Genomic DNA, 13308 nt, shown 5'->3' with positions numbered 1-13308 from the left:
TTGGGATGGGTACTGATCCCCACCATGAACCAGGTCAGGGCTTAAATGGAGTTTAGGTCAAGTTCCTTTCCCAGTGGGCCCACAGACTCATCTTATTGTTGTTTATGTCATCCCGGAACATGTAATAGGAATAGGTAACTGGAAAATCCCTGCATCATTTCCTTGACTCATGGAGTGATGGCTTTTATGGTAGGAAAGGCCAAATGATGCTTCTGATACTATCAGCATCCCTACTAACATAGTAAATTGGAGTTAATAATGGACCCCTGGGGGAATTTCTGCAATTAGTGCCAAAACCAAAGCTTGAGAGATGGAGGAGTCTCGAGCGCTACCACATCTCCATTTACTGTGCCTGATTACTGCAGAAGCAGCAGGGTCTGGAGAATGATAACAGGTTACAGCAAATGTAAGTGGCAATTACTAGTGCAGCAGCCATTTTGGATGTGGTTTCTTATATACTCTCAATATACAGCTACAGATTGAACAATTCATTTTTCTGTATTTATTGGCAGAGATAATCACTTATGTTCATATTTCCGGGTCAAGAGTACACCTTTACTTTCCAGCCTTGTGGCTTGGTCTTCTCTTCTACTCTCTCCTATAAAAGGTCCACAGGGACCTTGATCATCTGATTTTCTACAGAACATCATGCCGGTCCACTTCACTGATAAATTTATGTTATTTAATCAGACACACTGAACAAGATGTAGCAAGTATCCTTGATAATTCAGGAATAAGACTGTGCCAGAGAGTGGAAGAGAAACTGTGCAACACAGTGGTGTAAATCCCATAGGTCTGAGGCATGTACCACTGATTCCTTCTAAACTGAGAGACAATTTGCTATACCCTGTGCAGCTGCCTTCAGAAGAGTTAAGTCTCTTAGGATTTATGGGGGAAATATAGTACATTTTGACATGCTTCTCCTGCTCTTTTGTGAGGGAACACATAAGATGGCTGGTTATCGGTGGATCCTTGAGCAAGAAAGGACTCCAGTGAAGGTTCTGGCTGGAAACTCAGCTGTCCTGAACCTCAGGCCATATGACACAACAGACCTAATGTCATTAAACGTATCTGTGACATAAAGAGATAATAGGGTAATCACAGTGCAGAACCTGAGGGTGTTGGAGTAAAAGTATGTTTCTTCTCCAGATAACAAGCCTCATTTTGGAAAGAGATCCTGACTTATTACTTCAATAGAATCTGAATTTCTGACCATAGGACACAAAGGACATCATGACTTGAACTGTACATCACACTGGGTGCTGTTGGAGCTACTAAAATGTGACATTTAGCATGTATAGCAGCGTTCATCATCCATGGAAAAGGTGTGTATGAATTCAGACTCAAGCAGGAATGCAGGGCAGAGGCGAATGTCCCAGGTGCTGGGTCAGACACACATCGCACCTGCTCTTCCTGCCCCACCCTCCACCCACACCTATGGGCTCATGGGGATTCCAGGTGATCTGTTCACAAAGGAAGGAACGTGCAGACTAGGCTTAGGTTAGTGTGGGTGAGGGATCCCATCACAGTTCTACACACGTGGAAGCCACACCTGTGCCCTGGCCATCTCGTGCTCCTCATGCTGCTGAAACAAAAAAGGATCGCTCTGCTCATCGCTGGACAGAACCTGACTGCCAGAAGGAGGACAAGTGGCTGGCTTAAGGAGGACTATGTTTGGAAGCCAGGAGATTTCCTGGGGGTACATCTTGTTTCATTGGCCAGTGGCCCTGGGGAGGGGAAAACCACAACACTCAGTAGAGACAAAACCATCAAACACTCACTTACCCTAAAAATAAAGCTTTGCATCCCAAAACAATTGTTCAGAGGAGACATTGGCAGGTGGTGAGAAAACATGGGACTGGCGGTGGAAGAAGGCAGTGCTGGCTGCCACCAGATGATGAAGTTCTACATCATCTCCCCTCTCTTCCTCTCCCTGGGGCATGTGAAGAACTGGCCCTCCAGGCACTGTGGGAGTATGACTTTGTCGTCATTAGCATACCATGTTCCTGTGAGGAAGTAACAGATGGGAATTGTGTCTTCCGTACTAAAGGCTCTGATTTCCATCTGGACAAAGGAAAGTGGTAGATATGAGGAGACACGGGGTGAGCTATGTGGACACTGCTTCTTTATCCAGATTCATTCTCTCCCTTTCTCCCCCAACCTGCCGCCCTGGCTCTCTGTGCTGTGAGTGGCAGATCTATGGGGACTGTGTCAATGGGATCTCTTGCCTTTCAGCTGGTGCAGTCAGTGGGGAGCCCCAACCTGAGAGCAGAGGGCTGACAATGAGCGAAGCTGCAAGACTCATTGCCCAGCTCCCTCCCTACAGGGTAACTGTGGTCTGGACCAAAGACTCAGCCTGAGATCCTACTTCACTGAGCTCCTGTCAGTCAGCCATTTCTTAACCTCCCCTCACCCCAGATTCTAGCAATGGTCATGGCTTTTCCTGAGCCTTCCAGGACGAGGATGGCAACAGCAGACCCTGCGGCACCAGCCTCAGGAAACTGTGCATACCTTCTTGTTTGTCCACTTCGCACAAACCCTTATGTCAAGTAACCCAAGTGAAGTGAGTCCTCGTCTGCGCTGGGAGCCTGACTCCTAAGTCAGAAGCCTCAGTGGTCGAAGTGCACCTTCACCTCCCAGGTCATGGCGATGCCCAAACACCTTTGACTGCAGCACCCTGAAGGCTCTACTATCATCCGAGCTGGACCAGAGACGCGCAGCTGATCAGTGAAGGACCAGCCTGAGATGGTGATGCCCTCACTGGACTCCCCATGCCAGGCCCTATGCTCCCCTGCCCGCCCCCCCCCCATAGAGAAACCACATCACTGGGAGAAAAAAAAATGATGTCTTTATTTATCAGACACATGTGGCCCCTGCTTCAGTATTCATGCTCCTACAGGGCAAGGTGAGCTGCTCCCAGGCCCTTCCTCATGTTGTTATCAGGCCACAAAGCGTGTGGCGCGCAGCTCTCTGAGAAGTCATGGAGACGATGGGACACTAACTCAGTGTCTGGTTATAAGGCCAGAGGGAGGGTTGGGTATAGGGGGTGAGCAGAGGCTAAGAGTCATGGGGAAATGGAGTCAGCAGTAAGGGTGCCCCATACCAAAGGGCTGAGGATAGTCCCAGCCCAACCACCCAAGCCAGGGTTAGGGAAGGGGATGCTCCAGCTTTAGAAAGAGTTTTATCCTCATTCTCGAATACTAACAACTCCCCAATCTGCTCGGAATAGTTCATCAAGAAAGTTTGGGCCATGCAGCCCCGAATGCCAATTGTGGCAGACAGCGCACCTAAAAGAATGAAAATTGAATCAGAGAGATCTCAAAATAGTGCTCACTTAAATTCCTACAACCCAGGAATCCCAGATCCTACCTCCCCTCCCTCAGCCCGTGATCAGCCTCCTAGGCCCTTCTCCCTGAGATCTGGAAATCTGGGTCCCCAGCCGTCTTTACCCTCGAGCCCTTTAGTCAGGGCCTCCAGCACCGCCTCACTGCAGGATCCATGAATGCAGACCCCCAAACCTTTATCCTCAGGACCTGGCCTTCAGCACTCACCTCCACTGAGTCGAAGGGAACCTCTATAACAATGAGTATTGCCCTTAGGGCAGATAACATTTTCAGATGTATGTGTACATGATCCATTGACTTCCACACAGACAGGACACAGGAGATTTCCCTGAGGAGTGGCCTCTGAGGAGCAGAGAGAGGGTCGGGGTGTGTGACTGTGCTCCCAGCTGCAGCACCTTCTTGATCCTCAGAGTCTCTGAGCATCTCTCTCTTCACGTACCTGGTCCCTGCCCTCTTCTGGCCCTCTGTGTTACCATACCTGGACGAGGGAGGGAGTCCAACAGCACCCTGGTACTGCTGGCATTGTTGCACCCATCAGAGGAACAGAAATGGGCATAGGAGGCGATAAAAACTCCAGGGGGCTCCGAGTGGATGGAGATATTCATGGAATCCTGTGTCTTGGCTTTGCTACAGGTTTTGCTGCCCACTATGAGGGATTTGGGTCCTGAGGGTGAGAGAGTAAAAGCTGGGCTCAGGGAGGGGAGACTCCAAAGGAGGCAGGAACCAGCCAGTCCCCATGCTCAGCAGGCAGAGGGAGAAGGTGGGTTCTCTGAGTGCAAGAGCACAGGTCATGGCTGGTAGTGGAAACCTGGGGCCTGAGCCTGGGTCCCCCTGGCAGCTCTGCCACCTCACAGTTCTTGCTCAAATGTCACCTTCTCAGGAGAGCTTCCCCTGATCTCCCATTCTCAAATTACAACTTTCCTCCACTCTCTCTCTCTCTCCTTTCTCTGTGGAATTCCTCTCCTAGCCTTTATCTTTATATCCATATCCTGCTCTTTTTTCTTTTGTTTTGTTTTGTTTACTGATTTCCCCACTAGCACGTAAAACTGCAAGATGCAGACGCTATGGGATCTACAGAGCCCGGCACACAATGAACCTTGAACAAAGGCATCCCATAGACTCAGCTCTGGGCATGGACCAGCACATACCTCCTCACACCTACGCAGCAAACTAGGTAACATTAGGCCTTCACCTTGACCTCACCCACTTTCAGAAGGTGAAAACGAGGTGCAGAAAGAGAAAGAGCTGGGTTTAGAACTTAAAGTGAGGGTTGGTGGGGGCACCGGGCAAGAAACTCAGGGGACAGGAAGGCAGGAGACCCAGGACCCCATGCAGGCGTCCCACGCTCTTGGGCAGCACACGCACCTACGTCTATGAGCAGAAGTGTCTCCTGACACACCTCGTTCAAATCGCATGTCACGTTCTTGGACCTATTCCATTGGATGGGGTTGACGGCAAGGTATGGTTGAGTCTCAAAAAAGGTGCTCTGCTGACAGGTCCGGAACGCTGGGGAGAAGAAACGACAAGGGTCTGTGCAAGCCAGGGAAAGGGCCACGTCTGTCCATCCAGGTCCTGTGCTTGGGAAGGGGAGCACGGCCTTGAGCCACACTCCAGGAGGTGTGGACACAGCCCCTCAGTCTCAGTTTACAAAGGAGCCTTTGCAGTCGGAGCCCACTCCATTCTTTCTTCTTCTGCTCCAACATCTGTGGGAGCTTTCTCCACAGCCACTGAGGGAGGCTGTGGGGTGAGCCAATCGAGACCTCTTCCTTAGCCTAGGCCTCAAAATCCTCTTCTGGAAGGAGGCCACAGTGACATCATATCTCCTATAACTGAAAATCATGATGTTCCAGACAAAAATACTCCTGCCCCTAGCGTGTACCGAAGACTTCCTACATGTCTGGCTGTGGTGATCGTCTTCCGTGGAAAGCCCATTTCAGCCTCCCACAGGGCGCCCTCGCCTGGGTTACCGCAATTTTTCCCACGCCCCCAAAGGTGGTGGTGTTATTCTTCCCCTTCCCGATTTCCAGATGGGAAACAGAGGCAGAGTGCTTCTAAGGCAGCTTGCCCAGTGTACCGGCGCTGATAATTAGCAGAGCCAGGCTCCTCGGGGTGAGTGAGGTGGGGACACAGTGATCGAGGACCATCCTCAGCTACCTTGGCCTCTGGGTGCTCGGGAGTCCAGAGGGAAACCAGAAGCCTAGACCTGCTCCGAAGGCCATTACGTGACCAGCAGTGATGTGTCGCATGATGCAGACGCTCCCGGCTGGCGACCCAAGAACACTCACTGTGTCATCTTCACGGCAGCCCCCGGAGGAGGACGGCTCATTCCCTTCTTGACACAGCACGGCCCCTGGCTCCTGCCGCCCTCCTCCTGGCCTGATCCCGCTCGCCCCACCCCCACCTTCCCCGTCTTAGTCATGGCAGCTCCTCTCTTGCAATCGCTCAAGAGGAGAACATTGCTGTCACCCTTAACAGTTCTCTAGGTGTTGCACTCCGTGTCGCACCCATCAGGAAATCCTGTTGGCTTAAGCTGCAAAGCATCTCCAGAACCTGACCACCGCTCACCACCTCTGCTGCCCCAGCTAGGTCCAGGACCCCCCGAGCCCTGCCTGCTTCCTCCTGAGTCTCTTTGTACACGCCTCCCCACCCCACATCCTTCTTACTCAAGGCTCCACCCAGTGGCCCAAAGGATCCTCATAAAAGGTAAGGTGATTCATGTCATTCTTCTGCTCAGAAGACTCCAATAACTGTCCATCCCACTCAGAATAAAACTCAGTCTTTAAAATGGCCTCGAGGCACTGAGTGAACTGGCCTGACCCTGCCTCTCTGCCCACATGTCCTGTTCTGCTCTCCTTTGACCACACTGCTGGAGCCGCACTGGCCTCCGAGCTCTTACTGGAACACAGCACGCAGCAGGCACACGCCCACCCCAAAATCTGCATGTGCTCCTTACAACCCACTGCCTGGAATCATTCCCTCCCCTCCGAATCTGGTGAAAGGGGCTCAAAGAGGTAGTCATCCTCCAAAGCCGGTTAGGGGACAGAGCCCAGACGGGAGCCAACACCTCAGATTCAGATGCTAAGTGGTTAAGTACTGTGCCCTCCCTGACTGTGGACCACTGCCCCACTCCGTAGGGTGCAGCCAAGGCCCTTCCCCCTGCAGCCCTTGGTTCTCCTTCCACGAGCTCCTGCCAGGGCCTGTGTGGGGCAGTCTGTGCTCTGCCATCTCCCAGCCCCATGCCTTCACAGGAGCTGTCCCTCTCCCCGGAACGCCTTCTCGCTCCATGACGTCTTGTTATACCCCAGCTTCTGACGCCTGGTCTTGCTGATGCTCAAGAAATATTTGGTAAACTGCTGGACTGACGTGTACCAGTGAAGGTGAAGGCGTCCTGCCAGCTCTGACTCCGGGGCTGACAGTTAATGGCATAAGGTTCTGTATCAGGACTATTCGTCTGGGGCGTAGAAACTGTGTTAAAGTGGCCTGTGTGTGGTCTGTGCAGCATCAGTGCATGGTACGTGGTGGAGTGTGTACGTGTGGGTGTGTGAGGTATGCATATGATATGATATGTTTGTATGCTGTGTGTTGTGCTTGTGTGGTATGTGTGTGATGCATGTGGTATGTGCTTATTGTGCAGGTGTGGACGTGTGTTCTGTGTGCCTGTGTTTTGTTTGTGTGTGGTGTATGTGGCACGTGAGGTGTGGTGAGTTGTTGTGTGCTCTGTGTGGTGTATGAGGTTTCTGGTGTGTGTGGTGCGTGTCGGGTGTCAGGTGGCCCGTGTGTGGCATGTGATGTGCGGTGTGTATGTGGCATGGTGAGTGCAGTTTGTCTGTGGTGTGTGCTGTGTGCTGTGTGTCAATGTGGTATGGTGTGTGGCCTGAGTTATTACGATTTGTTTCTGAAACACCCTCTGGATTATGAATATGACCTAGTCCCAGAGTTGAGGGCCAGACAATTAAACGGCAGGAATGAAATGGGGAGTCTCAGACAGTCTCTCCCTGCTCAGCACCCTCCCATCGCCCCCGCCCTCGGGAGAAAGACCGACCCCTCTCTGGCTTTGCAGCTACTGGACCACCAGCAGGCCTCCCTACCCCTTCCTTGCTTCCTCTCCAATACCCATTCCCGAGACATCCAGGTCATTCCCTGTCTCCTGGCCCCGCACCACAGCTCCTTCTGCTCAAGACTGGCTCTCCCGGGGTCACCCACACCCACCTTATCAGTCCGGAAAACTTGGAATCACCCCCGTCCCAGCTGTGCTGCACCTTCTTGACAAGCTCTCCTCAGGCAGAGCCAAAGGTCGCTGCTTGAAAACGTCCGGCTCAGTCCCGACCCCAGGCCTTCGCGAGGCTGTTTTCTCTGCCTGTTAGGGTCCTTTTCCTCTTCTGCTAATGAGCTGCATGTTGTCTTTAGGACTTGGCTCACAGGTAACCTCCTCCGTGAAGCCCTCCCTGATACCTGCCCCAAGACATCGGGAACTCCCTTCTCTAGGCTTCCCAACCACCCTCTACCCCAGCCCTGTGACCATCTGTGATGTTGCCGCTCCTCATCCTGGAGGCTCTTTAGGGCAGGGACGAGGTCTGAGCCCTCTGGGGTCTCCACAGGAGGTCTTGGAATCTGTCACAGACTAACATCCCCTCCTGAGCCAGCCCTTTTGTGGCAGCGACATCCAGGCCCTGCCCTCAAGGTTCCCAGTCTAGCCAGACAGGTCCGGGCACAGAGACGATGTTTGCTGAATTCACTCAAATTCCTCCTTGAAGCTTTAGGGTGAAGGTGTGGGGGGTAGTTGAGGAAACCCATGCTGGCTCAGGGAGGCTCCCCCTGCTCTTCTGAGCCCCAGTCCTGTCCCTGCCACAGAGGTACTCCAGGCTCAGACCGTGCGAGCCAGACTCAGTAGGTGGAGACCCTCACTGTGCCCCCCTGGGCTCTTGCTTTCCCTATCACACCCAAAGCACCTTGATTTACTCTCTGATCTTTCCTATGCAGTATGGGCACTGGGAGCTCCAGAAGAATGGCTGAGAGTCGGGTGAGGGGGGTGCAGGTGGTCAAGGGAAAGTGGGAGACCCAGGACTACCCAAGGTGAAGAGTGTAAAGAAATAGCTATGAAAGCAGGCAGTCACTCCCAGCACGAGAGCCCGTGGATGCCCCCGCACTCATGTCCGCCCCCAACGGATAAAGCAGAATACAAGGCGGCCAGCCCTCCCTGCCCCTCTGACCTCCCCCTACCCCCTTCCATCAACACAGCCTGCTCCAACTTCCTGGCCAGTCCTGGAGTCACTTAAAATACCCACCAGTGGGTTCCTGTCCTATACATCTGTCCCCTAGACCATGCCCTGTTTCTCTCCTTCAGCTGGACAATCTTACTGGCAGCCCCACCATGAAGCACTTACTGGGACAATCTGTCTCCTTCACATGCTGAGTGACTAACGGACTTCTACATTACTTGTGGGTGCTGGCACTGGTGGGCCGTGTTGGAATGTCTGACTTTCACGAGAGTCATCGTGCCTCAGGGCTGCAGGGCAGGTCACAGCCTGGTCTTTCGGGTGTGGGACTCACCATCACCACAGTTCTCGGTCAAAGACAGGGGTCCAATTTCCTTGGTTTTATTAAGCAGATTGCAGCCTACTTCGGTCTTGCATCCCTGGACAGTCAGATTGGTGTCCATACCAACTGTGGACAGGAATAAGGCAGAGAGGGAGAGAAGGAGAGAAGCAGAGACCGCCGCTGGGACCACCCAGCCCTGGGAAGCCCGGCCCACCCTCCTCCAGGTCCCAAGCCTCAGCAACCCTTTCTCCCCAGAGGCTCAGATCTTGGTCCTCAGACCCTCCCTGCCTTCAGTGGCCCGAGGGGAATACGATGTCTCAGCTCACCTCCCCGGAACTGGAGGACCCCCTTGTAGCAATGCGTGTGCCCGGCAGGGCATGTCAACTCTTCCTCAGAGTCACAACCTTCTTTAGACAAGCAGACTGGGCATCGCACGGACCCTGGGACTGAGGAGGTGAGAGAGGAAGGAAGGCCTGAGCCGCTCACGCTCAGATCATGTGCCGTCTACCTGCCTCACCTTTTCTGGTCCCCAGGATCAAGCTTCTCAGTCTCCCCAGATGTGCCCTGCTTAGTTCCTCTCACATAGGTCTGGGGTGCAGGCAATTAGGGTCATGTGGCTACATTGAGAGGAAAGGAGCATGAGGTCTGCGGAGGGGCACTGGGGACTGAAACCGGAGGGGTGGCCTGGAAGGAACCAGGGTAAATTTCATCCACGACTCGCACTACAGTGTCCAAGCAAACAAGATGATTCTAAAAACAGAGCAACATACAACATCATCCCAAACCCTATTTATGATACACACAAGGACAGTGGGACGTTATAGGCCAATTTTGTTTTGTAAAGAAAATACCAGAATCTGATTCGAAACAGGTAAACCAAACCCGCAGAAAACCGTGCAAGCTCAATTTAAGGCCATTGCAGAGTGTGAGGTGGGGGTTCAGAGATCAGAAGGTGTTTCCAGTTCGCTGGCCCAGGACTGTTAGATGATGCTGCCCTGGGAAGGGATCGGAGGGGTTTCCTGGATATTGTGGGCAGGCTGGGTGGTGGGAGTGGGAGGGGAATCTAAATGAACAGTCTCTCTCTGTGCTCATCTCGACCCCCTTGGGCTTGTTGCTCCCATCTCCCCCACATCCCTTTCCTCTCCCTCCTCCCTCCATACCTGGGGTGGGGCGTGGGGCCCCAAAGGGTATGCTGGTGGATAGGTCATTGCAGAAGTCCATCCTGCGGCACACTTGTGTGTAGGAGATGATGGAGAGGCCAGGGCCTGCCCTGTGCTGGGTGACTTGGACCTCTTGATCTTCCTTGTTGGTACAGTTCTTGATGAGCAATAGATACACTTGGGGTCCTGGACAGAGAAAGGGAGACAGGCTGGGGTGAGGATTGGGACACCAGGGTCTTGGAAGGTCTGCATCATAGTTGGGGTGAGAGGCTGGAGAGGAGGCAACTGGGAACCTGAGGGGTTGTTCTTGCTGAGGAGTGGACTGCTCCAGGAATGAGGGGAGCATGTCTTCTGAGTCCCAATACAGGATACAGGTAGGACTGGGCAGGGGGAGGGATATCTCTGCACAGGAGAGTGTGGGAGTCAGGCTTGGCACCTGCGGGCTTCTTCTCACCATTCTCAATCAACATCATCGTGTCCAGGCAACCCCAGCCATCTTCACATTTCCTCTGTCCAGCCTTCCATTGAAAGGGTAGTTGTGATATATCCACCACGGACTCCAGTGTGCCCGACTGACAAATCAGGGCCTCCACCCCTGAGATGGGAACAGTAAACCCATTTAGCCCATCCTCCAGGGAGATTCCCACCCACGCTGGGGTCTTCACTCACAAGGCAGCACGAGGGCGATGCCCAGGAGGGCTGGCAGCAAGGCCGGGCGCATGGTCAGGGCAGGTAGAACTCTCTCCCTCCTGCTCTTTCTGCCAGGAAACTGAGACTTTTTATAAGCCAGTCTCACCAGAGGCAGCCCAGGAAATGGGTGGGGAGTGGAGGGCCTTGGGAAAGGAGGCTTGGGCCCTCCCACAGAGTCTCAACACTTTAAGTACCCTGAGTCCCCCTCCTCCATCAGACCCGGAGACCAGGCCCTTAGACCCTCCTCCCTTAGACCCAGGTGTCCACATCGCAACCCTGTCTCCCTGAGGGAATCTGAAAAACTGGATTTCCCAATTCTTTCCTTTCTTGTGCACCTATGCTTGACAAGGCAGGTCTTCAGACTTAGATGTGCCTGGCTTAGTGAGAGGTACTTTCTCCGCAGTATTCCTAAACTTTATCACTTGCCTGCAAGGCAGGAATTGTCACCATTTTCAAATGAGGACACTGAAGCTCAAAGAGGTGAGGCCATTTCTTGAAGGCTGATGGATAACAGGTCTTGGTCCTCAGGCCAGCCCTGCAGTAGTGGGATTGTAGATTTTAGACTTTCTTACCACCCAGTGAAGCCTCTTTTTGAATTTTAGAAGACCTCCAAGACAAAGAATGGATCCTGGTGGGTTCTAAAACAGAACCCTCACACGGAGAGCACGACAAAATGAGAGGACCCCTCTTTAGTAATGTGCCTTCTGTGCCCGCAGCTTGGGAGAGGAGAATATTTAGATAAAGCCTTTCTTCTCTTCTTTCTCTCTCCCACTCCTTTTCCATGGGTTTCATACCAAAGACCCACACACTCTCACTCTCATTGTCTGTTCTCTTTCTGATCCCTACTACTCTCTTTTTTCTCACTTCTACTCCTGACCCCCAGACTCATACTGTATTGGTAAAAACACTATAGACCTCGGGAAAAGCATAACTGGTATACCAATCTAGGTTTCATCAAGAAAGCAGAAACCCCTTTAGGTATTTCTAACAGAAACGTCTTTAACACAGGGAATTAGGTGGTTAAATCATTGAAGAGCTAGAGAAATGGATACTTGGAAGTTGCCACTGAAAGTCTGGTTTTGGGCTCACGATGCCACGGCCTCCCTCCACCCAGAGGTAAAAAAATACCTCTTTAATTCTTGTGAAGCTTGTGTCTGCCAAGGCCCACTTATCAGTCAACACAGCGGCAGATATAATGGCCTCCATTTTTTTTCACTCTCCATATTTCACCAAGAGCATCTCAGTGGCAGAACTTCAATTGCTTCTGAGAATTCATCTCCTAGGAAGTGAAAAAAAAAGTGTTTAACCTTTTAGCACCTCTGATATAGGAGGGAACACAGAAAGGGGTGGAGCATAGATGCCAAGTGCTCATAGACAATACACGGCAAGTCTGGGTCCAAATCCTAGCTCTACCCCTGCAGGTTGTGTGACTCTGGGCGAGTGACCCCACCTCCAGAAGCCTCAGTTTCCTCATGTGATATCATAGGAAGGTATTTAAAGGTCTTTGTTCCTGGTTCTTGGCACAGAGCAATTAAAATTTTTGGAATTTTCTGAGTAGTGAGAGTGATAGGAGTGTCTTTTGTCCTGATGAGGTAACTCTTGGCGGGCCCCTAGATAGCTTCAGGGTGGTAGAAGGTCACCAGAAAGGCAAAGTCTTGATTAGAAGCTTGGAACTTCCAGCCGCACCCCACCAACCTCCTGGGAGGGGAGGAGAGGGGCTAGAGATAATTACTGATGGGAAATGATTTCATCAATCATGCCACCTGCCATAATGAAACTTCCATAAAAATGAAAAAAAAAAACCTTAAACATGAGTTTCAGAGAACTTCCATGTCATGAACAACTGGGTACAGGGAAAGTGGCCTGCTTTGGCGGGGAGGAGAGGATAGGACACTCTACACCCCTGCCCCATCCCCACCCTATGCTTCTCTTCCATTTGATTTTTCCTGAGTTGTATCCTTATAATAAACCAGTAACAGTAAGTACAGCCCTTTCCTAAGTTCTGTGAGTCATTCTAGATAATTAAAAACTTGAGGGCAGGGGTCATGGGAACCCCTGAATTTGTAGTCAGCCAGGAAGAAATGGGAGTAGCCTGGGCATTCCATTTGCAATCGGCATCTGAAGTGGGGCAGTCTTGTGGTTCGGAGCCTTGAACCTGTGGGGTCTACAACAACTGTGGGTAGTTAGAGTCAGAACTGAGTTGAATTGTAGGACATTCCATTGGAGAAGTGATTGTTGATGGGAGAATAAAACCTTTTATCTTGTATAAAAAATAATCAGGTAGGTGCAATACTAGAAGTAGTTATGATAATAATGTAGGTGATCTGCCGATAATAGGTGCTCTTGGAATTTGAGATTTTATTTGCACTCCCCTCTCTCTCTGAGACCTCTCACTCCTTGAGAGGTCACCTTCACCCCCTTCCAATCTCTCTGATCTCACAGAGCTCGGGTAGTGTTCCCCCCAGAAGCGGTGGAAGTACAGGCCTGTAAATCTATACCTATTATTGGCTACCCTGTAGTGGGTTCTGTCCTGCGCCTAGACAGCCAAATAAACTTACATGGGGTTGCAGCGAAGG

The 13308-nt window shown here is 51.8% G+C and overlaps 1 protein-coding gene across 2 annotated transcripts; it reads right to left on the bottom strand.

Moving 5' to 3' along the window:
* Positions 1–2835: 2835 nt before the first annotated feature.
* LOC107512292 (CD177 antigen-like) lies at positions 2836–10820 on the bottom strand. 2 transcript variants are annotated; one of them, XM_016147681.2, is made up of 9 exons: positions 10712–10820; positions 10497–10637; positions 10043–10228; positions 9209–9328; positions 8895–9008; positions 4710–4850; positions 3823–4008; positions 3552–3686; positions 2836–3287 (listed from the first exon to the last, which is right to left on the bottom strand). In XM_016147681.2, exons 1-9 carry the CDS (start codon positions 10761–10763, stop codon positions 3058–3060), a joined length of 1305 nt encoding a protein of 434 aa, XP_016003167.2. In that variant the 5' UTR covers positions 10764–10820; the 3' UTR covers positions 2836–3057. The 2 variants fall into 2 exon arrangements, with proteins under 2 accessions (XP_016003167.2, XP_036087578.1); XM_036231685.1 differs by lacking the exon at positions 10712–10820 and having other exon boundaries at positions 10043–10499.
* Positions 10821–13308: the final 2488 nt, after the last annotated feature.

The sequence above is a fragment of the Rousettus aegyptiacus genome, unplaced genomic scaffold (assembly GCF_014176215.1).
Source record: "Rousettus aegyptiacus isolate mRouAeg1 unplaced genomic scaffold, mRouAeg1.p scaffold_m13_p_14, whole genome shotgun sequence".
Taxonomy (NCBI): domain Eukaryota; kingdom Metazoa; phylum Chordata; class Mammalia; order Chiroptera; family Pteropodidae; genus Rousettus; species Rousettus aegyptiacus.
This window is presented reverse-complemented; position numbering and strand designations above follow the sequence as displayed.

Excerpts from the sequence above, each read along its gene's own strand:
- LOC107512292 (XM_036231685.1), bottom strand. The coding sequence starts at position 10,499 with ATGGTGAGAAGAAGCCCGCAGGTGCCAAGCCTGACTCCCACACTCTCC. Across the intron at positions 4,009-4,709 it reads ACTTCTGCTCATAGACGTAG|GACCCAAATCCCTCATAGTG; the intron begins GTGCGTGTGCTG and ends TCTCACCCTCAG. Across the intron at positions 3,687-3,822 it reads GGACTCCCTCCCTCGTCCAG|AGGCCACTCCTCAGGGAAAT; the intron begins GTATGGTAACAC and ends TCTGCTCCTCAG.